This window comes from Euprymna scolopes, chromosome 7 (genome assembly GCF_053919585.1).
Source record: "Euprymna scolopes isolate OS-2025 chromosome 7, ASM5391958v1, whole genome shotgun sequence".
In the NCBI taxonomy this organism is placed as follows: domain Eukaryota; kingdom Metazoa; phylum Mollusca; class Cephalopoda; order Sepiida; family Sepiolidae; genus Euprymna; species Euprymna scolopes.
In genome coordinates, this window is record NC_136488.1 from 144,061,808 (window position 1) to 144,086,173 (window position 24,366).

At 33.7% G+C, this 24,366-nt stretch overlaps 1 protein-coding gene across 8 annotated transcripts in view; it reads left to right on the plus strand.

Annotated features, from left to right (window-relative positions):
* Positions 1–24,366, plus strand: part of LOC145280020 (AP-3 complex subunit delta-1-like) — a 388,277-nt gene that overhangs the window by 151,648 nt on the left and 212,263 nt on the right. For 2 of the 8 annotated variants that reach the window (XM_080131666.1, XM_080131667.1), the window contains exon 1: positions 1,283–1,912. The exons of 4 other annotated variants lie outside the window; for them this stretch is intronic. In XM_080131666.1, coding sequence (XP_079987792.1) covers positions 1,817–1,912 — 96 coding nt within the window. In that variant the 5' untranslated portion in view covers positions 1,283–1,816. Of the gene's footprint in view, positions 1–1,282; positions 1,913–24,366 lie in introns of those variants that run through there. 2 more of the 8 variants (XM_080131668.1, XM_080131669.1) reach the window with 2 other exon arrangements.

Genomic DNA, 24,366 nt, shown 5'->3' on the forward strand with positions numbered 1-24,366 from the left:
TTTATGTAGAAAAGAGCATATTTATTGTCATCATATCTATCAGATATATATATATACATAGTGTGATGATGTATGGAAATGAAATCTGGCCAGTGAAGGCTGAAGACATGTGTTGCATGGAGAGAAAAGATGAGAATGATACAATGGATATGTAAAGACCAGCTTAGTTCTGATGACCTCAGAGGAAGATTAAATTTAGACAGCATAGGGAAATGTGTGAAGAACAGAAGACCTCAATGGCGTGGCTATATTAAGATGATGGATGAGAGTTCTTGGATTAGAAGATGTAGAACAGTTGAGGTAGTATGGGGGAAAGTCAAGAAAAGATGGGAAGAAGTGATAAGAAGGCAGAGGGATAAATAAAACCTGGTCAGAGATAGGTTAGTTTGAAAATTGATTCCTGAAAGCGATCCAATGTGAAACGAACATTAAACTGATGATGATGATGATGATGATGATGATGATGATATCAATGAAATTGATAAAACTAAAATGGGATAAAAAATAAGTTCCACCATTGGTAAGAGCTCAATGATAAGTGTTTCTAGATTTTAAAGTATCAAATCCAATTAAAATTTCTTAAAGTATCAAATCCAATTAAAGTAATAACAAAACAAGTTGTACAGAGTGAAACAATAAAATTGTCACCTAGAATAGACAACATGATTCCATTTCCGTTTGATGAAAACCGGTTTTCTTTTTTGTTGCAGACCATCTACTAGTTGGCCAGTTGTGTACAGATCCTAAGAGCGATAGGAGTCTTCTATCATATTTGAAAGTGACACAATGTTCAACGAGTGAGATCATAGATGCACCATTGCACCAGTGAGTGCACCACATAAAGAATATTCAGACATGCAGCAGCAGCAAGCAAGCAAAATTAGTTTTTAGGTCTAAACACTGGAAATTTTAGATATAGGTTACCTGAACATGAGTCAAACTTTTTAATGTATATATACATATACACATAAATTTATGAACAGTATATAGGGCCTGAGCAAAGCCGGGGGCCGGGCTGACCGGCCGAATTGCTAGTAAATAAATAAATTAAAAATTTAAAAAACTCTAAATGGTTATAAAAATAGCCTGGATCCGATCTCGCAGTAAGAGTATCTCAGATAATTGGTAATAAATCAATTACCCCTACAGAGGAAGTAATACCTAGGAAGATGACCTGCAACTGAATAGAACGTAGTTTATTTATTTATTTATTTTTTGCTTGCTTGCTTTGTTTTTAAGGCTAAGTGTCATGATTTGGAGGAATGCAGAGTAATCTCCCCTTGTCGTCTCCATGTGTACACGTCACCAAGTCACGTGACAATACGTCCACTGTCAGCCATGTTGAAATCTTCCAGGTGTCTGAATGCTTGCGGAAAGCAGCTGTAGAGCTACAGTTCAGCTCCACTCGCTGCCCCCTCCTTCCCATCTAGTTAGTTTTTTTAGATACAGCATCGATACCTTCTCACGGAGGGAATTTGACCCGGTGCTTTTGCGAGGGGGGAAATATACACTAAAAAGACCGCAATCATAAATATATACATTTTTTTTTTACGCAGCAACACAAAGAAGGAAGTATATTTGTTACTGATACTGATTTAGAAGATAAAAACATATACAAAAAAAAACGAAAAAAACAAACAAACAAAGCAAACACGCATCCATCCCAAAGCAAATAATAATAAAAAAAATATATATATACATACAAAAAACAAAAAATAAAACACCGAAAAATAAACCACAAGGAAAGCGAAACCCCTAACAACAACAGTATCTCTCTTCCTCCATATTTTGGTAATATAATATCACAACAGACAAGATGGCTTTGAAAAAAGTGAAAGGGACTCTAGAAAGAGTTCTGGACAAAAATTTACAGGATCTGGTCCGTGGAATTCGGAACCATAAGGAAAACGAGGTAAGTTTGTCGAGAGTGGATTTTTGGTCCGTCTACGACGACGACTACTGGGTGTGGGTGTGTGTTTTTTTTTTTTGGCCTTAACATGTTTTAAATCATCGTTTGCCACATCAACTATAAAAGTAGACGAATAAAGATGAAATTCAAATGTTAGTGCCAAAGATGGAAAATGATAATAATTATAAAAGATCGGTTGAAAATCGCAGGAGTGATCATTGTAGACTTTTTAAGCATCGAAAGTAGAACAGTCTATGATGTGTTAAAAGTTGGTATCCGTTTTAGTTTTGTCACGCAGATATGGCGAAAAATTAAAAAAAAAATGCTGATGCGATGCATTATTTACTAAAATGTTGGGTGTTTCTTAGCAAAAGAACACGATTTAAAAAAATAAAAAAATAGTACGGCATTGTTACTCAAGACCTAGTTGATTACTACACACCCTCTAACATATTGATGAATATTGAACGAATAACATTGGGGATTCATTTCTTCTTGTAGTAAAAACAAACAGATCCTAAATCTATCGAAATGAACTCTATAATCGTTAAAAAAAAAAAAGTAGTTGTGCAGTTTAAAGACCGTGTTGATTTAGAAAGCCATTCTTAACATGGAGATAGAGACTTTAACCATTCTGTCCTTTCACTTAATTTAATAAACAAAAGATGCTGTAAAAATTGAAGTTAAATTGAAAATTCCATTTAAAAATATAATATTGTTCGTAAAACTATATCATTCCCCCACCCCCTAAAAAAACAAAACAAAATAAACAAATGCCGCCTATTATTGTTAGACTGAAGGTTGGTTTATTATTTATTTATTTTAATAATTTAATATGATGGAATTATTATAACTAGTGAGAATATTATTTTTTTGGTAATTTGAATTTTTACGTTTGTGTGTGATTTATTGCACCGGATTGTGAATTTTAGTGTTTTGGTACCTCCCCCATTTAAAACTATGGGTTTGGAGGTATTTTGTAAGGAATTGGGCACTTAGAGGATTTGAGTACTTGAACAGAGAAACTGCTAAAAAATATAAAAAGACACGGGTACTTACTTCACTTCTGTAGTTTACGAACCGCGCTGTTTTCTTTTTTTTTTTTTTAATTTTTTTTATAGATATGATTTTAAAGTGAAATTCCATTTCGGTGCTAATGCACTTACTGATCCGCGTTATTTTTTTAATCGTATTTCCAAGTTTAATTAAAGTTGTTTTTTGCTTTTATTCAATTGTAAGGTTAAAGTACAGAATAGGTACAAAACGCCCTCCAGTCCCCATGTTAAGAATGGCTTTTTAAATAACGTTATTATTTCAGCACGGATCAATAAGTGCATGAGTACCTCAATTTCTTACGGTATCTTGTTTATTAAAATGTTAGGTGAAAGTACAGAACAATTAACAAAGTACCCCTTCCTCATGTTAAGAATGGGTTTCTAAATAACGTTATTTGAGTTAAACTGTAGAAGTATCAAGACAGACAACCCAAGGCATGTGATGAGATAGATTAGAGCTAAAAAAAAAAAAATACCCTCCTCCCAAGAAAAAGTTGAAACATTTCCCCAAAAGGAAAGGAGTAGTTTTCAAACCGTAAACTGCTTCAGCTATTTCCGGGACTTGGGGATTTTCCATCAAAATATTGAAATCGTTTGGGTGTCCATTCATTACAAGTACCGATTTCAACCGACAACATTATTCAGCACACGCACTCACTACTCCCTTCATCTAAGTGTGCCTGGATGACTATAATGAAGCAAATGTTGCAGTGTACTGTTGCACAATAGTAAACCATCTCTCATTGTTTGTACCGGGATAAGTAGAAAAAAAACAAAAACTAGTGTTATTTCGGAGCTTTCTTTCTCTTAGACTAGTTGGTCGACTAAGGCTCGAGTCTAGTCTATTCAATTCATAGCCGAGAAAAGGATATATGATTCATGTTTTTAGTTCTCTCTCACTACACGAACTCCCGCACCAGAGTCGGAAAGTGGGATTAAGAAGTCAGCGCCTCCCCCTGATCTGCAGAAAGTGCCTTGATAGCCCCGTCGGCATTCTCCGGCAAGGGCGCCTCAGGCGATTAGCAATAAACTAACCCCCTTCTCAAAGAGAGAAGGTAACCTCTTAGAACTGCACAGAAATAAACTCCCACCGCAAAATTAACAGCGACCGGATCAGGAATAGTCTAATTAATCTCTGTTGACTTTTGGGGGCCCAATGAAAGTAGCAGAACTCCAACCCGATAACACCGAGCCGACAGCCCGCACCTGCAACCACTACACTTCCAATGTTTTAATGCTAGAATAACCTACACCATCATCTGAGTCGATTCGCACATTTTAAATTAAGCCCCTCGACACTTTATAATTGAATTTATTCACTGATCACAACAGAAAAAAAAGTTGAGATAAATAATAGGTGAACAAGTGAACAACAGCTGCTTGTAGTTACTATGACAATGAAAAGACAGTTTTTTGGGTAATAAAAAAAAAAAAAAAACCATTCACATTATGATGTATGTTTTGCTGGTAGTGTTCAAACTTAATTCAAATTATTGTATTAATTCAATATTGAGGACATAAAATATCACTTTCCGGCATTATACAATATTAACTAACTTGCTTATTTTCTAAAATACGCTCTTTTGGAGCTGGTGACCATTTATTTTATTTTTAAAAGCGGGGTTTTAAAATTTTTTACATTAGGTCCACTTCCACAATTTTTAACATGGAGGTTGAGGGGGTGTTTATTCCGAAAGCTAATAACATTTTTAAAGGAAATTGTGGAGGTGGACTAATGTAAAAATTTACATAGATTTGTTTATCGCGCGTGCATACAAACATGGCCGCCAGTGAATTACAATGCATAATATAATTGATTTATATCTCGAAAACTACTTGTCTGCAAAATTTAAATGGGATTTTCTTATTCAGCATAGTCGAAAAACAACCTAATGTAAAAAATACCCTTTTTTATTCTTTTGTTGGCTTTTTTTTTAATCGCTAATTATTTTCATAGACTGCTTTAATGTCGGTAATTAAAGTTAAGTAAAAAGGATGTGCTAATAACTAACTGCAATAGCAGTAATATCAGTAATATTTTCTAGTTTTTTTTTTATCAAGTCGAAATTCTTCAAGCAGAATATTCTCTTTGTTCACACACACATTCAATTTAGGTAAACAAAATTACGATAAGTCGCTACAATAAATTTACTGTTTCAGTCTTAAAAGACATCGTCAGGCGACAAGAGACCTCTGGTCCTGTTTGAGACCAGTCATTTAATATATGTATTTAATTAATATTATATGTATGTGTGTGTTGTCTTTTCAACCTCTAGAAACAGTGGATATCCTAACGGTGCCTATGCGAGTAGTTTCTGGTGAAGTAAGGTTTGCACAATTATCAACGGCACTTCTAAACCGGCATTGTCTGAGTCCAATGACAAGAAATCTAGGATCATTGAAAACAGTGCTGGGATAAGCAAAGATGAGACCTCTGTTTAATCTCGAGAGGCAATTGATAACCCCCCTCCCCCTCTCTTAAAATTGATTGCGTGAGAAATCTATTGTGAAGCAAAAGTGATGCAATCTCTAACCATACATTTTTTTTTTTTTTACTCCGTCATTGTTTGAGTTCAGTGACAAGGAAAAACATCTTCAGGACGACTGGAAGCATTATCGAGACGAGCAGAGTCATATGCAGCTGCAGCACACTTGGTATATTCTTAAATGATCACCCATTCTGATAATGACTAGGTTCAACGTCGCTTAACTTCCGTGATCTAACGGACACCCGCGTATCAATGATTATGTAACGGACAGATTGGTGTTATTTCGGGGTTTTACTTTGCCTTGACCAGTTACATAACAGAGACCCGAGTTCAGTCTACCCTACTATTTAATTTTTAGCTCAAGAGTGAATATAAATTCATATATTCACCAAGGTATTATTGAAAGTGACGCAGTGGCGTTGACTGAACTTGAACCCGGCACGCCGAGCACTACAGTCTGCGCCTGTAACCATTACAACGATTTGTATAAGTGATTACATCATGCAGAATGCAGCGATGCCACAACTCGACAAACAATTATTAAATATTTCGATGAATAAGTTTTATTTATTGTTGGTGATTATTATTTTTCTTTAATTTAAGGAATTTTGTACAATAATTTTAATTTTATGAGCTCACATGACTAAATTGGTTAGAAACTATTACGGAAAATAATTATTTGGTACGCTTAAATTTTGGGTGCTAGTGCAGAGAGTGATCCGCGCTATTTTTTAAAATCGTATTTCCAAGTTGAATTAAAGTTTTATGATGTTGTTTTTTTTTTTTATTCAGTTGTAAGGTTGAAGTATAGAATAGGTACAAAACACCCTCCCTTCCCCATGGTAAGAATGGCCTTTTAAAAAATAACGTTATTATTTACGTCCGGATCACTCTCTGCACTAGTACCAATTTTTGTTTAACTGATTTTGTTTTAATATCCAACTTTAAAAAAATAGATATGAAACCTATTGAAATTGTTTTTCTTTTCAAATCCAATAATTTAGCCAATGTTGTCGTAATGCATAAAATTAGTTTTATAAGAATCTTACCTGAGTTTATGTTTTGAGATAATCTCGTCTGTTTAATATTTTCTAAAATGATTTGGAAAAATAAACAAATAAATAAAAATGGTTTGCTTTAAATTATATTTTGTTACTTTGTGTATCTGTTACCGTGCTGAAATAACGCTATTTAGAAACCCATTCTTAACATGAGGAGTGTTTTGTAACTATTCTGTACTTTCACCTAACAATTTAATAAACAAAAACAATCGTAAAAGTTTAATTTAACTTAAATACTATTTAAAAAAAAAATAGTGCAATAATAATAATAGGTCAATTTGTTTTAGTCAGCTGTTGAATTTGTTTTTTTTAAACTTAAGCAGTAAACACCTTGGATTTGATATTATTGCAGGATGTTTTTTATCTTTGCTATAAACAAATAATAATGATAATAATAATTAATAATAAACAAATAATAAAATTTAAAGAAATAATTTGAAAAAGATTCGATGAGAAATGGATAAACTACCCCCCCCCCGCGCGAAAATAAATAAACGCAAGATGTTTGCAGATCTCAGCTTTATGACAATTCAGGTACATTTACAAAAATGTTGAATCATAATACTCGACTTTTACTTTTGAACTTTAATTCTACTGCGAAATTATTTTTACAATCTACAGTTTAAAGGTATAAAAATCACTCTAATTCCGCACGTTTGTCAAATAATCACTGTGTCGATTGTTTGTGCCTTTTAAAACAAATAAAGACACTCATTTTTTTTAATGCGCCCCAGAAATGTATATCAGAACCCCGAAATTGGTCGATTACTCTTCTATTTGTGTGGGCGCCACAAACATGATTAAAATTACCCTGACCCCCACCCCTTCTTAATGCAATTTAGGGGAGATACAGCCTGGGAGAGAAAAAAAATAAAACACTTCCTGAAGCAAGGTTCGTTTGATCTTTGTGCGGTAACCACAATATGGTGAATTCTAAATTCATTTTTTACTTGTGTGTCAAATTCAATTTATTTCGCAGATTTTGGAAATAATAATTAAAAGAAAGTGGCAACTGAATGATATTCTTAATTTTGATTAAACGATGCTAAAAATAAAAGAAAACGTTTATCGAATTGTCTTTAAAATTGCACCAGAAGAATTGCGTTTTTAGCATTTTTATTATTATTATTATTATTATTATTATTATTACTTAAGTTTTAGTTCTTCGAAGTTCTCCTTTAAGATTTTAACATTTAATAATAATTCTTTAGAGAGGTTAACATGGTTAACGACAAGGACTGACGATCTGGGTGTTTCGAGTTCGAATCCAGTTCGTTCCACAAAATTACTTTTACTTAGGATGTTGCCAATCTTCACGTGGTCCCTCTCGTAAGTATCCAATGTCTTTCTAGAAAGAATTCTCCCGCGAAAAATATCGGAGAAACCAATGCCAACAATATAATCATCTGATTCATACGATGATGATGATGATGAACATATGTTTAATGTTTTGTTAATTGCATTATAAAATAAATATTACTCTTTGTGGAAACATCTTTTTTCATGAAGCTTATGTTGAGAATAAGTACAATAAAAGTACTTATGCACTTATGTTACCGTGTTGAAATAATGTTATTATTTAGAAACACATTCTTAACATGGGGAAAAGGGAGGATGCTTTATAACTATTCTTGACTTCCACCTATAAAATTTTTTAATAAAAAAAAAACCCCCCGAAAAACTTGAATTTAATTTGAAAATACTATTTAAAAAATAGCACGATAACATAACTACATAAGTACCGAAATAAACTCTACTTTATTCATTAATATTTTGTTGGGGTGGGGGGTGTTCTTTTTTGTGAACCGTTGACTGCCATCATCATATTCAACATCATATTTAGTTTAACGTCAGTTTTACATGCTGGCATGTATTGGAGAAGTTTTTTGCGAATTGATTTCCAAACTATCTCTGGCCAGGTGTTTATTTATGCATCTTTCACACAAATTCATCTTTATCACTGCCTCCGCCAACTGACCCTGCTACTTCAACTATTCTTCATCTAATCCAAACACTCTCATTGATTCTTTCAATGTGACCAAACAAATAGTCTTCTGTTCTATTAATATCTCAATACTGTCCAAATTTAATCTTCTGTGATCATTAAATCTAAGTTTTCAACTCTCTCATTACACATGTGTATATACTAATTATTTTTTTAACTGACTCTGGTTCTAAATGTGATAAATAAATAAATTTGAAGTAAAATTAAGCTATATCTATTTAAAATGTTAGAACAATTATATTCCAAGATGTTATTCATTTTGCGATGACATAAATGGTAAGATGGATAACATCTAAGAATTGGGAAAACAGCTGTTTTGTCATCTATTTGTATATGCTCTGTAGTCACATTTAACATACATTGAGCTTCATAAATAAAAGGCTTTGTATAAATAAAAGGTGAGATATTGAAAAAGCATATTTTTCCCATATATTTAAAATGTTATCTTTTTTGATCAGCTTCAATACAGTTTAAGTTAATACGAATCATAGGATGAGTTTATTCTATGAACACACTTATGTTTCAGGAGACTATAAGTTACATAAAATATCATTAGCATGATATATTGATAATCATTGTTTGACAAGATCAAGGAGAATGTTAGTCTTAAGATGTATCGCCAAAGCCAGTTAACATTTTGAAGGTTCACACAGGTTGAACAAACATTTTCCCACAAACTCAACTTAAACAGGAAGCAAACAGCAGTCTCAAAAGTAAACATTGTAATGAAAAAGGTGGGTAATGGAGGCATTGTTGTCATATTAATGGTTTACTAGTGGAACCTGTTGAAATTCCACAGGGGACTGATTCATATGTAATATATTGATGTTGGCATTCTGTAGATGTTCAGTGTAAATGGAGATGCTCTGATATTATTGTAGCTATTTTGTTAAAACTGCAAAAGTATTTATTCAAGCTAACAGCAACGCCTAGCATAGCCAGGTCATAAAGTATGCTTAAATATGATATTTTAATTTTTGCAGATTTTGTGTATATTATTATAGCGTTAATGTTCTATCGATTTTTTTTTTTTTTTTTTTTTTTTTTTTTTTTTTTTTTTTTTTATTATATATATTTTAAAGTTGCGATTTCAAAAATATATTTATGACTTGGGTTTATCAGCTTGAATCGAAACTGAATCTCAAACTTGTAACTTTAGTTCCTCCAGTGGTAATTGAAACCAAAACTTAAGAATTCTTGATAAAATTATTTATAAAAAAAATAGATTACTAAGTTGCCATCAGCTAAAATCTAAACCAAAACCAAAACATATGAAGAATTCTTGATAAAATTATTAAAAAAAAAATAGATTGGAGTGCCATTAGCTATAATTGAAACCAAAACTTATGAGGAATTCTTGGTAAAATTATTTATTACAAGAAATGGAAGTACATAACAATTAAACGACCCGGATATAAGCATGACACAGAAAAGAATATACACGCTATCATATTAATATATAGATTAAGATATATGCACCTGATAACATCAGACGTGTTCGTTATGGCATGCTGTTAAGATTGAAAATCCTGTTCACAGTACCATGTTTTACAAGATCAAGGAGAATGAGTCTTAAAATGTATCATCAAAGCCAATCAACATTATGAAGGCTCACACAGGTTGAATGAGCATTTTTCCCACAAATCATAAGTTATTTGATCTTTATCATACTACATTTGTGAATTTTTCAATTATCCCTCATACAAAGATGGGCGTTGTATACCAGATATGTATAATCATAAGGATTATGTATTCTGTTGAAGTTTCGTCAGTTGTCAAGGTTTTGCATATGATTTCTGAAGTGGATTCCTTGTGAACATGAATCCATTAAAAAGAACGAATCACTGACCAACATGCAGAAATCTGGCTATTTTAAAATGCCTCTCTTTTTTTCGAGCACTTTGTGAATTTGAATCTTGCAAATCTATTCACAAATCCTCCAGTCCCCGACACCCCATCCTACCATGAATTAGGCCTATTGAATAGAATCATGTTTGTGTCCTTATTGATAACAGGATGAACACTGCAGTATTTCTTTTTAACAAGAAAAAAATTCCATGATCGTTATATCATTAGGACATTTCCATGAAAATTGCTGAGAGTTTTGTGTTATTTTCTCAAATAAAGAAAATATTAACTCAGTCTAGTTGGAAATTCATTTGGATTTTCCCATCTCTGTATAAATGTATGCATATCTAAATACTATTAAATAAAAAACAAATCTATATATATATCTATAAAAGTGAGAAAGTGTGTGAGGACACTTCTCAACCTATATACTCAACGAATTTTTGATCTAAAAGACTTGAAATTTGGTATAGAGTATTCAGATGAGGAAAATTTTTTAATCGGTTTTCATTTGGAAAAAACTGACTGTTAAAGGCTTAAAATGGAAAAATTGGTACTTCAAGTCATCGGATTTTTATCTCTTTGTCAACTGTTTCACGGATGCGCGTGTGTGAATCGCTCACATAACATTATTTATGTTAAGAATAAGTAGGTTTGGAAACACTTTTTAAAGACCATGTCAAGCTGGCGTAATGGTAATCTTACTCGACTCACTGTCATTAGGTTTTGGTTTCAATCTCGACTCGAATATATATTTTTGTTTTACTTACAAGAAAAAACAATACTCCTATGTACATGTCTCAGCTTCTTTCTATTTTTTTTTTTTTTTTTTTTTTTTTTTAAGAAATTTAACATTGTTTAATACTGAGCAACCCTGGGTACATCTTCTAGTACTATAATATTTCAAGTATTAAATGTTATTTAAATTTATTAAATACTAAATGGGTGCCAAGCCTTGCTCAGTCGTAAATATACTTTAATACATTTTCATTCATGCAGATTTCATATTTATTATTATAGAGCCAATTCTCTATTAAATATTATATATTATATCTAGTACTGATTTCAAAAGTTAAAAAAAAGACTTGTCATCAGCTAGAATCAAAACCAAACCATTTAGCACCCTTGCCGTGTTCTCTACCATTGAGCTATCGACGATGACCTAACTCAGATTGTTCACGAACCCACCCATGTGTCTGACACTGATGGCCAGTATGCAAGTCTCCTAGACCTTTTTCTCACAAATTACCCTGAGTTATGTGCATCTTCTGTTTTGTCGCCGCTGGAATCTTCCGACCATTTGGTTGTATCAATTAAGATAAAAACAAAATGTAATAAGTCCTCGGACATACCTCTCCATTGTACGATATATGGCTGACTGGGATAGCTTCTGTACATTTATATCAGATCTACCTCTGCATTCCATGTTTAAAAAGAATGTGTCGTCTATAGTATCAGACCTGACGGAATGGTTAATTGTAGGTATAGACCGCTTCATACCCTCCAAAAAATTCCAGCAAAAACCTAACAGCCAGCTGTGGTTCTCCAGAATGTACTGCTACGATTGTGCACAGAAATCCATTTATCCATCCATTCCATTGCATTGTACTGAGACTAAAGCCGCCTTCAGGGCTGCCAGCAACCTCAGTAAAAGAGTAATAAAGAACACGAGAGAGTTGTATGCCCAGTCTGTTAAGTCCAAAGTAGCTGACCAGCAGCTTGGTTCCCACCAGTTTTGGCAAATAGCAAACAGGATCCGGAATAGAATTGTGTGCTCTATCCCAACCATCATTAATGGACCTGAGGTAATCTCGTCAGCATCATACAAAGCCAAACTCTTTGCCAAATACTTTGCAGTTAATTCTTCTCTATGCGATCAAAGCTGTCAACCCTGTGTATTTCTTCCTGTATCTGAAAACATGCTATGCAACGTATAAATATCTGTGCGTGATGTTGCCAAGCTATTTAAATCACTTGATTCCAGTGAAGCAACTGGCCTTGACGGCATTTCAATTATAGTACTGAAAAAGCTTCAACCAGAATTAACTCTCATACTTACAAATCTAATTAAGCATTGCCTTAAGGAGAATTGCTTCCCAACACCCTGGAAAACCTCATCAGTATGCCCCGTCTTTAAAAATTCAGGTGAGCGGTCATCTTCCTCTCAGTACAGATCAATAAGTCTCCTGTGCATCGTGAGTAAGCTGCTGGAATCTGTTAAATAGAAGTAGTTAACCACCTTCGCAAAAATAACCTTAGTGGCATGCAATATGGTTTCCGTTCTGCTAGATCTACAGCAGATGTGCATAGGATTAGTCAATCTCTTGATGGAGGCTTCCTTTCTGAAGCAATTGCTTTTGACATCTCAAAGGCCTTTAATAGGGTATGGCATGAACTCTCAAAGCACATCCTAAGATTATTCATAGACATTTATGCTGACGACATTACTGTCTATGACAACACATCAAAGGCTGTAAACGACCAAGTTCTCTGATTCTCTCTCCTCTGATCTTGAGCATGTGGAACAATAGGGAAAGAGGTGGCTGATTACTTTTAATGCATCTAAAACCAAGCTTCTATCTTTTCATCATTAATCCTCTAATCCTCATCTGGCATCAATTAAAATGAATGCCATCGTCTTGGGGAGGCTCCATGTTTTGACAAGTTACTGGGCTTGATCTTTACTCCAGGAAATGGAACACGTACATCAAATCCGTTGCCAAGGTAGCTGGAAAAATGGTGGGATCGTTTTACCGCTCCAGTAGATATCTCATTGCTGATGCAATTCTCTGCCTATATAAGAACCAGGTACGTCCAAGGAATAAGTACTGTTGCCACATCTGGGCCTGAGCTGCTAGAAAGACTTATCCTGCCTTGACAAAGTTCAAAATAGACTTCGTAGCTTAGTGGAGGATGCCCTTTTTTCTTCCCTGCAACTTCTTTCCCACAAAAGAGACGTTGTGAGCCTGTCTCTGCTTTATCGTTATTTTCATGGCAAGTGCTTGTCTGAGCTCCAATCCATGGTCTCCCCTCATCAAACTTTCAGGAAAAGCACTTGCCCAGCTAAAACCACTATCAATAATTTCCCTCACTTTTATATGTGCCTAAACATAAATGTAGATTCCATGAACGGAGCTTCTTTCTTAGAACTGCACACCTGCGGAACTCTCTCCTGTTTATCTGCTTTTCAGCTGACTACAATTTGGTTGTGTTCAAGTCCCAACATAAACAGGTCCTGGATATGACCATAAACTATATCCAATGGTGAGGCCTCAGCTTTCGGACTTTGGAGAGTGTGGAGCCACCCTTTAATTGCCATTGCTCCCGGGTCCACTATGACCTAGAGTGGTAGTACCAACTATGTGTTAAATAGAAACCGACTTGGAAAAAACAAATATATCCTATTAAAAAATTTTTCTTGAAAATAAACTGGATTCGGCATTAAATAACCTGAAAAGTGTTGATATGCTGTAAAACAACCAACCTATGTAAACAAATTCTTGATGAGCCGTCCCCTTAAGTAATCCATTTTATCAAATTTTCACTACTAATGATTGATATTATCCCATTGACTACTGTATACTCATTAACCCTTATCCTCTAGTAGCCTTTGGACCTTGATAAGTGGTGATGCCTATGTAAAAAAATTTTTTTTAAATTAAACCATTTCAAGCTATGAATGAATTTGGGCATGCACAATAGTAATAGAAATATATTAGCAACTTGAAATGAACATTTTTTTGCATTTCAACTTGTCTGACATTTTTCTGTATGTGTTATTCATCCATCCAAACAAAGATTTTACTTGTTATAAACCGTCCTTGATGTATGATTACTATTTCCTGTTAATTTCACTATAAATTATTGTCTGTATAAGTTTAATATACTTTTAGTAATTTGAAATGACTACAGGTGGTTGAGGAGAGTTAATTGAAAAGAATCTGTCTCTTCTCTCTGCTTATAGTGTCTGCTTAAAATATATAGTAGTATTTTTTTGTTTGTTTAGATTGTAAGGATTAATGTTATGCTTTGTTTTTTTGTATCATTTGTCAAGGCAAAATACCATTTGAGGAAAGGAGCTAATGAAATGGGTAGATTGTTAGTTGAATGGTAAACTTCTATGTAAAAATTGAAATTACTGAATGGAATAAAATTTAATTTATAAAGATAATTTATGACAGGATTTTAACAATGATCAGGGAAGCAATCCCATGATAATGTACCCCATAGATAGGAAGTTCTGGGGTAAAAAAAACTTTGTTTATGAAAATACTGTTTGATGTTAGGCACACAGGAAGTAACTTTCTTTTCAGTTGTTGAAGACGAGCTCTTGCTGTTATTGTCTTGGAAAAACCAGAGATAAAGCTCAGTTGGGTATCTTCCATTGGAATTTTAATGCAAGATGAAAGTTAATCTTTTAATTTCAATTTACAAAACGTTCCATGATAAAGAAGGCAGATTTTAAATTATTTGAACAAAAGTTTATGCAACCTTTGATCATCCAAGATCTATTTTGTTATTAAAAGCAAACATCCATCATTATTCAAGTATGAAAAAAATGAGTTGTTTTTCTCATGCCAATTAAAAGTTGTGGTTAATTAGTGGTTAATCTCATTAATCCCAAGCATTATTTGTTTGCTTAATGTAAGCTATGAATACCAAGTGATAGTTTCTGATCTTGCTTTTGGAATTCTACTGAAAATACCTCACAAGATCAAATGCTGAACAAAGGAACAAAAAAAAGATGGAAATATTTCTAAGATCAAATGTTTTTCTCACTTGACCAGTTTTGTTAAATGTAGTCGTGTTGAAATTTATAGATGTCAGTTGCAAATAGAAGTGACATTTGCATACTCTTATAGAGTCGATATCTCAAGCGCTAGGCTACCATTCCTATTCTGACGCCCAGGATTTAAAAATAATTCCAACCCCAACCGATGAAATCTTCAAATAGTAGTTCTCCCCCACCCTCTGTCTGCTTCTCCCCACCCTCTGTCTGTCTGCCTACCTCTCCCCACCCTCTGTCTGTCTGCCTACCTCTTTCCCCTCCGTCTGTCTGTCTGCCTACCTCTTTCCCCTCCGTCTGTCTGTCTGTCTGCCTACCTCTTTCCCCTCCGTCTGTCTGTCTATCTGCCTACCTCTTTCCCCTCCGTCTGTCTGTCTGTCTGCCTACCTCTTTCCCCTCCGTCTGTCTGTCTATCTGCCTACCTCTTTCCCCTCCGTCTGTCTGTCTATCTGCCTACCTCTTTCCCCTCCGTCTGTCTGTCTATCTGCCTACCTCTTTCCCCTCCGTCTGTCTGTCTATCTGCCTACCTCTTTCCCCTCCGTCTGTCTGTCTATCTGCCTACCTCTTTCCCCTCCGTCTGTCTGTCTATCTGCCTACCTCTTTCCCCTCCGTCTGTCTGTCTATCTGCCTACCTCTTTCCCCTCCGTCTGTCTGTCTATCTGCCTACCTCTTTCCCCTCCGTCTGTCTGTCTATCTGCCTACCTCTTTCCCCTCCGTCTGTCTGTCTATCTGCCTACCTCTTTCCCCTCCGTCTGTCTGTCTATCTGCCTACCTCTTTCCCCTCCGTCTGTCTGTCTATCTGCCTACCTCTTTCCCCTCCGCCTGTCTACCTCTTTCCCCTCCGCCTGTCTACCTCTTTCCCCTCCGCCTGTCTACCTCTTTCCCCTCCGCCTGTCTACCTCTTTCCCCTCGGTCTGCCTACCTGTTTCCCCTCGGTCTGCCTACCTGTTTCCCCTCGGTCTGCCTACCTGTTTCCCCTCGGTCTGCCTACCTGTTTCCCCTCGGTCTGCCTACCTGTTTCCCCTTCTGTCTGTATCTTTCACCTTCTGTCTGTCTGTCTGCCTCTTTCACCTTCTGTCTGTCTGTCTGCCTCTTTCACCTTCTGTCTGTCTGTCTGCCTCTTTCACCTTCTGTCTGTCTGTCTGCCTCTTTCATCTTCTGTCTGTCTGTCTGCCTCTTTCACCTTCTGTCTGTTTGTCTGCCTCTCCGCCTCTTTTCCCCTCTGTCTGTCCGTCTCTTCTATCTTTTATATTCCAAATGCTCTTTGGAAATCATTATTTTATTTGTAACTAGTGGGTGAAAAATAATAGCACAGATTATGAAAATGAACCAATTATTTGATGTGAAGAAAGTAAACAAAGGTGAATTCTTGGTTATTGATGGGAGAGTGGTAAGACGTATTTATTAGTGAGTGAAAGTAACGTCCATTTCCTCTAATTGTGAATGTTATGTGAGAGTCATGCATGTTGGAAATAATGTCAGAACTGTTTTAATTGAAGTGACTGTTTATTTCCAGAAACATGCATGTTATTTGTCTGTGACATGTCGCTGGGGAGCTCAACCATTGTTTTTACTTCGACTCCAAAGCCAACAGAGTGAGCCATTTTCTTAAATGACTTTTTCCTTGTTGATTGAGGTTAAGGCTGAAATGTCCTATGCAGCCCTAGGAGGTCCACTCTCCCAGATCTTTGCCTGTCATCTTTCAGAGGGGAGTAACTTTCAAACTTACTGCTTGAGGTGCCCCTATGGAGGAATGCGGATAGGGCTGTCCAGGCAATTTTTAAATGGCCAGAGTGCTCCTCCTCTGATCTTGTGTCACATCATCCTGCATTGGGAATAAAGTAAATGTCGTCAATGATCTCCCAAATTACATCCTAAGATCATTCGTAGACATTTATGCTGACAACGCTGCCATCTATGGCAACACATCAAAGTCTGTAAATGACCAAGTTCTTTCTGATTCTCTCTCCTCTGATCTTGAGCGCATGATACAATGGGGAAAGAGGTGGCTGGTTACTTTTAATGCATCTAAAACCAAGCTTCTAAGCATGCATCTGATCTGATTAAAAATATGTAAAACACAAATGAAAAGATATCTTTAACATCGAATCGAAAAGAATAATTTGAATTTTAAGGATACATTTTACAGTTAAACTTTTCACATGCAAAATTCATAGAATTAATCCTAACAGTATTTATTATAAGTTTTTTTTATTTAATATTGTTATCAAATGCATGAGTTAAAATAGAAAAATATTATCCATATGTCAAACAGATACAGAAGATTTATCAAAACACAAAATTTAACATATGTAAAAATAACTGTGCCTCCAAATTCACTATACAAGACTAATATCGTTTATAAGTTCACTTACTCCCTTGGAAATTCTATTTCTATGGACAGTAAACTAAAAACATTTATATTGGTTATATTACGACTATCCTACACTTATGTCATCTATCTAACCGAAGTGCTCTAAGCCAGTCCATATGTTTTCATACTTAAATTCAAACATTATTTTTTCGAAATATAAAAAAAATTAATGTTTGTGTTCTAGAAATCGATATGTTAATAGAACATTCAAATAAGTTTCAATAATCGTTAGTTAAATTTTTGCGGAGAATCTAAAGACACCATTGGAATTTCCCTTCCTCCATTCCATCTAGAGTCACTAGAGGCAATTATTGGTAGGTTCATAAGATAACCATTTTGGTTGTATATTAGAGCGTAACAAATTCATTTTTCATTTAATTAGCCATTCTGCTGAACCAAATATGAAAACAAATGATTGTGTACACACAAATAATTACATATATACAAAATAGATAAAATTAGTCTTCTTCTATATAGTAAAACTATTTTTCCAGTCCGACTACAGTTTCAAAAGGAATAGGAACACAGGTACTACATATAATTCCAAAATGCTCATATTTTCTAACAAATAACCATTTTTTTTTTTTTTGCATAGGAGTCACCACTTATCAAGGTCTGGAAGCCATTTGAGGATAAGGGTTATTGGGTGTACAGTAGTCAATAGGATAATGTTATAGTAATCATTAGTAGTGGAAATTTGGTAAATTGGATTACTTAAGGAGACTGTTCATTAAGAATTTGTTTACGTTGGACTTGAAGACTACCAAATTGTAGTTAGCTTGAAAACAGGCAAACGGAAAAGTTCCACAGGCATGCAGTTCTAAGAAAGAAGCTTTGTTCATTTAGGTTAGGTACAGATAAAGAGTGGGGGAAATTATTGACAGTGGTTTCAGCTAGACGAGTGTTTTTCGTGAAAGTTTGGTGAGGGGGGACCACAGATTGGAGCTCAGACGAGCACTTGCCATGAAAACAACGATAAAGCAGAGACCGGCTCGTAACGTCTCTTCTGTGGGAAAGAGGCAGAAGGTCTTTTTCACAGCTTCTGCCCAAATGTGGCAACAGCACTCCATCCTTGGATGTACCAGGCTTTTATATAGATAGAGAATTGCATCAGCAGTGAGATATCTACTGGAGTGGTAGAAGGATCCCACCATTTTTCCAGCAACCTTGGCAACAGATTTGATCTACATGTTCCATTTCAGATCAGGAGTAAAGGTCAAGCACAGAAGCTTGTCAAAACATGGAGCCTCCCCAAGATGAGAGCCATTCATTTCAATTGATGCCAGATGGGGATCAGAGCGTTGATGATGTAAAGATAGATGCCAGACGTTCACCTGCTATCTCCTACATTCCAACCAGGATATCTTAAGATTCTAACCATCTCTTCATGTGCAATTGACTCTCTCTTGAACTTGGTTCACCAAATATATTTGCAAGGTAGTTTTATTGTACTATATTTTGTTGTGTTAAAGTTTCATTGAAAATAGCTTTTGTGGGTTTATTTTTGACCTTTCATAATCTTCAGAGTTTACCTAGATTATGTCAGTTTAAAATCCACTTAAACTTTTTCAGACTGTTGTGAAAACGCACAAACAATTTTATTTGTATAGTAGATCAAGGAAGATGAGAAGATGGCATGTAGGTACTATGAAAAAATATCTCTTTATAAATTGGTTTTGAACACAATTTTCACAAACTTTGTTAACCAAACTAAATGGTAATTGTCACTCACATTGAGACTTACTAATTTACCTCTCTTTTATCCTGGTTCCAACCTTCCAAAATCAATTTTATAATCCAAAGTACAAATTAAGATAAACAAAAAATGCCTTCAAATATTTCCGCTCAAAAATCTGCAAATGTCTAAGCATACAATTCTTTTTTTAACTATTGAAAATATGATTATAATTTAAATGCTGTGTCCAACTAGATTACACAACTGCTGCATACAATCTGTTTATGGAATATACAATAAACTCTCTGAACTACCGTGTGTTTAGACATTCTGTTTAAAATTGCTGATAGAAAATTATTTGAAAATAAGAAAACTGTGAAACATATATATATATATATATATATATATAAATTATTATTATTTATTTATTTTTAATGAAATTACATTCAAATTGTCATTTTTGACAACTGATTTCACAAAAATGGATAATTTTTGTACATTAAAAAACAAATTTATTTTAAAGTTCACAATCTCGAACTCCAAAATTACTTTTGTAAATTTTTATATTATATTCTGGCTTTTTATAGAAATATCTAATAAAAAAAATATAAATAAAGCATTTTATTGAATCTGTAATTAGTCGATTGTTTTTTTTATTTTGTTTTTAATAGAAAAATTAATTTCAATTTACAAATAAAATTATCGCTATGCTGTTACTATAAACAAAGCTGTTTCTTGCAAATAGCTGTAAAAGGGGCAAACATATTTAACGAATTGATGTGAATTTGAATTATGCAAAAAAAAAAAATGAAAAAAAAAGATTTTTTGAAATACCAATAAAAATAATTAACATTTTAAAACTTTTTTAAATATATACTTCACTGAGATTTTTATTGGTATTTCAACCAAGAAAAAGTATTTAAAAAAAAAACCCGGAATTTATTTTCTAATATATTTTAGTTATTTAATGGGCATAACTGATAATTGGCTTTTATGATCTTAGATGGAATTGAAGAAAAATTTCAATTGCATATTAGATTCCTTGAAAAATTTAACCCTTCTTGAAATTTCTTTGGATGTTTTTTTAATATATTGATTAACTATATATATATATACACTTGTGCCCGATATTATTCATACCCCTCGGATCTTTGAGATTTCTATAAGAATATTGCTCAAACCAGAAGATAGACAATATTAAAGGGATTTCAAACAATAAATCAAGCATAAGCATTTAATTTAAACTCAACAAATAAATAAATTATGCAAGTTTGAAGCATTATACAAAGAAAAACAATAATGGCACTAGTTCAAAATTATTCATACCTCTCTTACTAATAGTCAATAGCATGCCCTTTATTCTTAATAACTGCCTGTAACCGTTTTGGATATTTATCAACAAGGTTTTTACAAGCATCAACACTGATTTTTGACCATTCTTCAATGCAGTAGTTCTCTTAATCCCTCAAATTTCTAGGTTTCCGCTTTTTAACCTCAGTTTTCAATATGTGCCAGAGGTTTTCGATAGGGTTCAGGTCAGGACTCTGGCTAGGCCATTCCAAAACATTAATGTGATTATCCTCAAACCATTTCTTGACTATTTTGGCAGTATGTTTTGGATCATTATCCTGTTGAAGGACCCAGTTTGGTCCTAAATGGAGCTTCTCCGCATCCTGTCTAATGTTTTTCTGGAGTATCTCCAAATATTGCTCCTTCTTCATGGTTCCATCTATCTTGACTAAACTACCTGGACCACTAGCCGAAAAGGAGCCCCAAAACATTAGGCTACCACCACCATGTTTCACCGTGGGTATGGTGTTCTTTTGGTTGTAAGCTTCTCCTTTCTTCCTCCAAACGTAAGAAGCATCCATATGGCCAAACAATTCAATTTTTGTTTCGTCAGTCCACAAAATACTAGAGAAAACGGACTCTGGAGAATTCACATGGGTCCTAGCAAACTTTAGACGTGCTGCAAGGTGTTTTCCGGTGTGCAATGGAGTCCTTCTTGGTCTTCTTCCTTTCAGACCATTTTCATGCAGAGTCCTTTGCAATGTTTGCCTTGATATTTTTATGCCAGAAGACTCCAGATTTTCTAAAATGTCCTTAGTAGTAGTGGTTGGATTTGCATTAACACTTCTTACAATATTCCTGGTGGCTCTAGCAGACAGTTTCCTTTTCCTTCCTCTACCAATCAAGTTGTTTGTTGTGTGATGGCTCTGGAATTTTTTGATGATGCTCTGTACTGTTGCTGTAGGGACCTCAAATTTCTTGGAAATTGACTTGTAACCTAAACCATCCTTATGTGAATTCACAATTTTAGTCCTAAGATCATTACTAAGCTCTTTTTCCCCCATTCTAATAATTTTATATTCTTTTTTTGGTTTTCAGTTGATATCATTTTAATTTCTGAAAAATGCAAAAAAAACGAAATGAAATTAATCAAAGGTTGTATAAAAGCATTCAAAATAAGAATCAAACAGGAAACAAACAGTCAGAAACTCGATTAATACTGAAAAAATAAGGGGGTATGATTATTTTTGAACATTGCAGATTTTATAAATAGCTGTATATTTCTTTTATTACAAGTATCCCGAGATTTTAAAATGACGAAAATGATCAGAAGAGGTTTATTAAGAATATGTATCAATATGGACGTAAACAATAAATTCTTACAAAGTTACACCTAATAAACTCAATTTTCAAGAGGGGGTATGAATAATATCGGGCACAAGTGTATATATATATATATATATATATTTATTTATTTATTTATTTATTTACCTTCGCCAAGGTTATATTTTTGGTCAGCTTTATTTGTGTACAGTTGAGCACCCACATCCCTTGATCAATTGTCACTAAACTTGGTCAAAATATCGATCATGGTCTAACATAGGACTGATTTAATTTTTGGATATCTAGGTCAATGGGTATGGAAAAGTGAATGTCACGCTTTTGGTAGTAACTTCTGTTCATTGTTCCCTCTACTTGTCTTATATTGTAAGCAATGAAGTCATATATCTTAAAATCGGAACCTTTTGATATTGAAATTTTGATTGGATTTCAACTTTGGAATTTTACAAATTTGATTTATGGATGTAATGTTTTTTTGATAATATTAACCACTATGCAAGATTTCAACCTGATCAGATAAATAGCTTTTGAGTTATGAACGTTTACTTCGTACAATTGAGAAGTAAGACCGAGATAATACTGTGGCCCATCGTTACATTGTAAGACGAAGGTATACAGTCTCACAACTGACCTATGATCTTGTTACATTTTTTTTTTTTTTTTTTTTTTTTGTGATAAGAAATTGAATAACTTTTCCATCATTTTAGATCAATAAATTGTATAAATCTTATGAAATGTCTTGAATTGAAATTGGGTAATTATTGAAGTTTTAATTGAAATCATTTTCTGGAGTTGATTGCTGATAAGAAACTTTTTTTTTTTTTTTTTTTAACCCAATTTGATTCTCATTTCAAGATAAACTAATTATTTTCTCTACTTTTAGAAAGGATTTTCTAGTCTTGTTATCTCAGATTTTCTTAGGCTCTAATTGGCTTGCAATGTTTGAACATAGATTCAAAGGGTAATTCAAAAACGATCTTATTCCTATAATAAAACTCAAGTGATGCATGGAATCGTCAAACTTTATTTTTTTTCTTTTTTTAAATTCTGAAATGGATATTTTCATTTTATCCTTTTCAGTTTATGTGACTATTTGTGATGCTGCTATACAATATATTGAAAGAGAAATCAATTATGTACTAGTGATGGGACGATTCCAATATTTACCCAAATTCTGATACAATTACTGATTTTTATTCTTTTAAAACCTAAATATTTAGCTATGCAGTTGTTTACCTTTTTTATTTTTGGATTATTATAAAAACCCATGTAATATGTGCATATATTTTCAAACGGAAAGAACACATTTATGCTAGTATATATAGGTTTTAGTTTTACAGGTAGATTAAAATTGATAAATATTCATCGTTTTATCATTATCAATGGAAAATGAAGTTTTAAAACAAAATCGTTAAAAATACTCGTTTTTGGCCTCGGAAAGTAGGCACAATTTGTTTTGATTCCGATGCTGATTCCAATACCCCAAAATGTTCCTATTTTTTTAAATTCTAAATTCCAATTAATCATCCTAATATTATTATATACACATATAGAGAGCTTTTAGTTATAAATCTGTATTAAAATTTGTATGGAAGAAATCGCTGACAATCTAATAAAGTTATTGGTTTTATTTTTTTTAATGTGATTCCAAACAGATGGTGATCAATATTTTCTATATTCTCAGTAAAATACAATGTAATTTCTATAAATCAATACCATCTTGTGTACATCATTTCTAATATTTATGGAAGCAACGACACATGGTTTCCATCTTATTAAAATATTAATATATCAATGAAGTCAGTGGCACCATTTTTCAAAATTCTCAAGTGATTTCAAATTTTCAAACAGGCAGGTGAATTCATAACCAATATTAATCTAATATAATGGATCCGTAGAAATGTATTAAATTTGTTTTTTCTATGTTTTATCAAAAACGTTTATGATTATGAACGTTTTTGTTGTTATTCCAATTAGTTGTATTATTTGGATTCTTCAGATTACTGTTCTCATCTTTAGTGTCATTCGCACAATGTTTCGGCTGATGTAACCTCCAACATTCATCAGGTGCAGCATGTCAAACTTGGGAATATGCATGGAATTTTGTACGGAACACTTTATTTATGCTCGCGTTTCATTAGCCATGATTGGCTAGAAGTCCCAAGTCATTCGCAGTTGTATTTTGGGTGTTGTCTGTACTAAGGATTGAACCTTCAATCTCCAGGAATGTAACTTTTACGACTGAATTTTACCAAGTACTCTATCCACTACATCGTAGATCCTGCAAACCTCAGAAGGACCCGTGATGCAGTGGATGGAGAAAAGTCAGAGGCTATATTGACTGAAACCTTGTGCAAATAAAACTCAAAAACAGTAGTCTGGAGAATCCAAATAATACAAATAATCAGGTTACGTTTTATGTAGTTTCAGTATCGGTAAATTTTTTTTCATACCTCTAATTTCTGACTTAGTTTTTTTTTTTCTTTATAAGGAAGCTATTTATCATCTTGTGTAATGGTTATTTATTTATTTG